The 4070-nt window shown below is 37.8% G+C and overlaps 1 protein-coding gene across 2 annotated transcripts in view; it reads left to right on the top strand.

Annotated features, from left to right (window-relative positions):
* Nucleotides 1–3847, top strand: part of LOC111801417 (chaperonin 60 subunit beta 4, chloroplastic-like) — a 6432-nt gene extending 2585 nt beyond the window's left edge. The window contains exons 7-15 of one of the 2 annotated variants that reach the window (XR_002816134.1): nt 390–559; nt 730–807; nt 885–956; nt 1027–1131; nt 1320–1412; nt 1518–1610; nt 1822–1945; nt 2028–2231; nt 3610–3847. Coding sequence is in view for 1 of the 2 variants with exons in the window: in XM_023685412.1 (XP_023541180.1) it covers nt 390–559; nt 730–807; nt 885–956; nt 1027–1131; nt 1320–1412; nt 1518–1610; nt 1822–1945; nt 2028–2056 (764 nt within the window). In the remaining variant the exon portion in view is untranslated. Of the gene's footprint in view, nt 1–389; nt 560–729; nt 808–884; nt 957–1026; nt 1132–1319; nt 1413–1517; nt 1611–1821; nt 1946–2027; nt 2474–3609 lie in introns of those variants that run through there. The other variant, XM_023685412.1, reaches the window with a different exon arrangement.
* Nucleotides 3848–4070: the final 223 nt, after the last annotated feature.

Raw genomic sequence — 4070 nt, 5'->3', positions numbered from 1 at the left:
CCCCCCCCCAAAGGAAAAAAAATAAGGAAAAGGGCACTGTTTTCTTTTCTTTTTCCCTTAAGCGCTAACATGAATAAGTGCAACTAATTTCTACATCTATGGAGTGGTACAGTATATTCTAAATTCAATGAGATTTCGGCATAAACATATATCAGAGATCAAGAGAATTCAGTGAAGGACATTTCACCATAATGACGATGAAATACATAAATTTACAAGGATGCTGTATCTAATGAAGTATACCATTGGGATGAAATACATGAATTACATCTTATATGTATGATAATAATGAAAAGAAAAGGAATTTTACTTGTAGTTCTCTTTTAGTTCTCAGAAGATTTTACTATAAAGTGTAATCAAAAGTTCCTGACTCTTTTGTATGTTTGTAGCAACTGTGATCAGAGAAGATAGTGGACTGACTTTAGAAAAGACCGGCAACGAGGTATTGGGCTCTGCTACTAAGGTTGTTATAACGAAGGATTCCACACTAATAGTTACAGATGGGACTACTCGGGAAGCAGTTCAAAAAAGGGTTTTACAAATTCAAAAGCTTTTGGAGGTGCTGGAATCATCCCTTATCTATGCTGAGATATCCTACATTTCGAGGTTTTCTGCATTGCAGGATCCATTTCTAAGTAATATAAAAGAACGCAAATTTTCATGCTGAAGTATATTGCTTTGACGTTTAGTTGAATTACACCAAGAGACATACTATCATCTATTCTGCAGAATACTGAGGAAAAATTTCCAAAGAAGATATTGAATGAGAGAATTGCTAGACTATCTGGGCGAATTGCTATACTTCAGGTATAATTTAAGAACTCAAAATATTGCCTATATCAACATAGGAAAATAGCAACTTACGCCACCTTGTTTTATTGTAGGTAGGAGCACAAACTCAAGTTGAATTGAAGGATAAACAGTTAAGGATTGAGGATGCCTTGAATGCGTCAAAGGTGCTTGGTTGGTTTGTTTTCCTTGTGATATGAGTTCCTATCATCAGTGATAACCTTATGTTTATTGTAGGCTGCAATTGAAGAGGGTGTTGTCGTTGGTGGTGGTTGTTGTCTTTTAAGGCTGTCAACCAAGGTGGATGCTATAAAGAATGTCCTGGAAAATGAAGAGCAGATGGTATCCCTCTTGGCTTACTTCAAAATTTTCTGCTCTAATATCTTAATATTATATAAAGTTGTTTGCTTGAATATGATGACTGCACAGTTAGACTTAGTTTTGATTAGCATTATCAACTAGAATATTACCTGAATTAATATGATGGGTTCTCTAAATTGTTCATATTGATTTCACTGGTCAATTTACAGATTGGTGCCGAAATTTTCAAAAGGGCTTTGAGTTATCCTACAAGACTAATTGCGAGAAACGCCGGTGTTAATGGAAGTGTGGTTATAGATAAGGTTGCTGTGAACAGAGGAATTTGCTTCTAATTTGCGTTGTATAATTTTCTCATCTTCACATATCGTGTCTAATCAATCATGGAAAAATAATTTCATATCTCGCAGGTTCTAATTAACAATGATATGAATTATGGATATAATGCCGCCACAGACCATTACGAGGATTTAATGAAAGCTGGAATCATGGATCCATCGAAGGTTATGAACTTTCTTCCGAGCTCTTGAACTTTTGAAGAATTTGATCGAAACATAGCAGAGTAACATCCATTTCTTTGATGAAATATGAAATTTAGTATTTAAAGGATCTTGAAAGAAATAGATTGGGAAAAGGTTGGTTGAAAATATAGTGAAGGAATGGTTTTTCATCAACCAACAACTTGTTGCACTAAATTTTAGTTATCTGGGGCAGGTCGTCAGATGTTGCTTGGAGCATGCCGCTTCTGTTGCGAAAACTTTCCTGACATCCGATGCTGTTGTAGTTGATATCAAGGAACCAGAACCCTTTCCAAGAAGAACGCCGTTGCCCATCTCAGGTATTGGACGAACAAACTATATGGCCCTTCATTTCTCTGACATCCATTCGTTTGGTTAACAATAATGCCTTTCATGTTGTAGGCATCAAACGAAATGGGTCTTTAGCTTGACGGCCAAGATCAGAGTATATGGGGGAATTCTACGATGGCTGTTTTCAGACACAGACAAATGGGTCTCAAGCCACCATTAAGAGTAAAGTTCTTGCCCAATTTGTAGCAATGATTTGATTGATACAAGGCAGGTTGAGCAGCAAGTGAAGGACAAGCAGGCCAAGAACTTGTCGAGGTAATGCTCTCTTCACTAACAATCTTACGATTACAGTAGAAAATCCTCAAGTCGATTAAACTTATTGGTAGCTCATAATGTCCTGTGATGTATTTTGATTGCAACTATGATGAAGGGCAGAATCTTAAAGACTCCTTTGTCTTTAAGAAGTGTCTGCGAGTTAAAGACTCTGTCAAACTGATGCTGTGATCTAACATGCAATTGGATGACGAATTTATAAATAGAACTTGAATTCAATGTTAGATGTGGTTTGGAAATGGCTGTCCTCAATGCATAGTAGGGAGAAAAGGCTGCAGTTTTGTTAAACGTACTCCGGCATCAGTTTACGGAGAAAACAAATAGTGTCTTAGGCCTGCTAGGCGTAAGCTCGAGTCTAGCTTTTTAGACTGGACTTGTTAAACATACTCTAACATCAATTAGAGGAAGAAAACAAGTGATAGGAGAAGAAAACAAGTGATAGGACTTGTTAAACGTATTACAGCATCAGTTAGAGGGAGAAAACAAATAGTGTCTTGGGTATGTTAGGCGTAAGTTTAGGTCCAGTTTTTTAAATCAAACTTGTTAAACGTCCTCCAACATCAGTAAGAGGAAGAAAACAAATAGTGTCTTAGGTCTGCTGGGCTTAAGTTTGAGTTGAGTTGTTTACGTCAGGTCAGACCGACTCTTACGAAGATTAAACATATCTGTAACGACCCAGATCCACCACTAGCAGATATTGTCCTCTTGGAGCTTTCCCTTTTGGGATTCCCCTCAAGGCTTTAAAATGCGTCTGCTAAGGGAAGGTTTCCACACCTTTATAAATGGTGGTTTGTTCTCCTCCCCAACCAATGTGGGACATCACAATCCACCCTCCTTCGGGGCACAGCGTCCTCGTTGGCACTCTTTCCTTCCTCCAATCGATGTGGGACCGCCCCCAAATTCACCCCCCTTTGGGGCCCAGCGTCCTTACTGGCACACTGCCTCGTGTCTACCCCCTTCGGGGAACTGCGAGAAGGCTGGCACCTCGTCCGGTGTCTGGCTCTGAAACCATTTGTAACGGCCTAGATCCACCACTAACAGATATTGTCCTCTTTGGGCTTTCCTTCCGGGCTTCCCCTCAAAGCTTTAAAACGCGTCTGCTAGGGGAAGGTTTCCACACCCTTATAAATAGTGGTTTGTTTTCCTCCCAACCAATATGGGACGTCACAATATCCATATTATCTTTTTCCCCCAAGAAAAACATGGAGGTTTAGATTTTAGGTCTTTAGGTGTAATGCTTTTACACCTCTACCTAAGTAAAAAACTCTATTTACCGAACTTGCTCTATTAAGATAATCATATAGATATATTTCGAACAAAATGTTTAAAATATACCAATATAGCATTTTTTTTTTCTTAGCTCTGTTCAAAGGATCTTCGTCAAAGGAGCAATGGTAACCACATTTTTCTTACTTCAATCGACACGACTTTATGTTCATATTATTAGCATAAAGTCGAGAAAATGTGTAAAAGCATATGCATTGATTTGGACAGATAACAAATGAATTGTGTAAAAGAGTTAAGAAAATGAGGAGAGTTTGGCAACCCTTTTTGGTGTTAATATACATATGGTTCATGGTCTACTCATTTTTGTAACATTTGTGGATAAGATTGTGACATTTGTGAGAGAAAAAGCTATATGACTCCAAATTCAATGAAAGAAAAACTAGCTTTGTAGAAAATGTTGGGTTATTTACATGATTGGATCACTCGAGTAACCGTGATTATTCAACTTAAACTGTAAGGATTGGTTTGGTTAGTTTTTTTTTTCCGGTTTAAGTTGGATTGATTTTTTTTTAAATCGAAACTTCAGTTCGGTTT

Source organism: Cucurbita pepo, chromosome LG09, assembly GCF_002806865.2.
Source record: "Cucurbita pepo subsp. pepo cultivar mu-cu-16 chromosome LG09, ASM280686v2, whole genome shotgun sequence".
Lineage (NCBI taxonomy): Eukaryota > Viridiplantae > Streptophyta > Magnoliopsida > Cucurbitales > Cucurbitaceae > Cucurbita > Cucurbita pepo.
The sequence above is the reverse complement of the archived record's forward strand: the minus strand, read 5'-3'. Positions and strand labels throughout refer to the sequence as shown.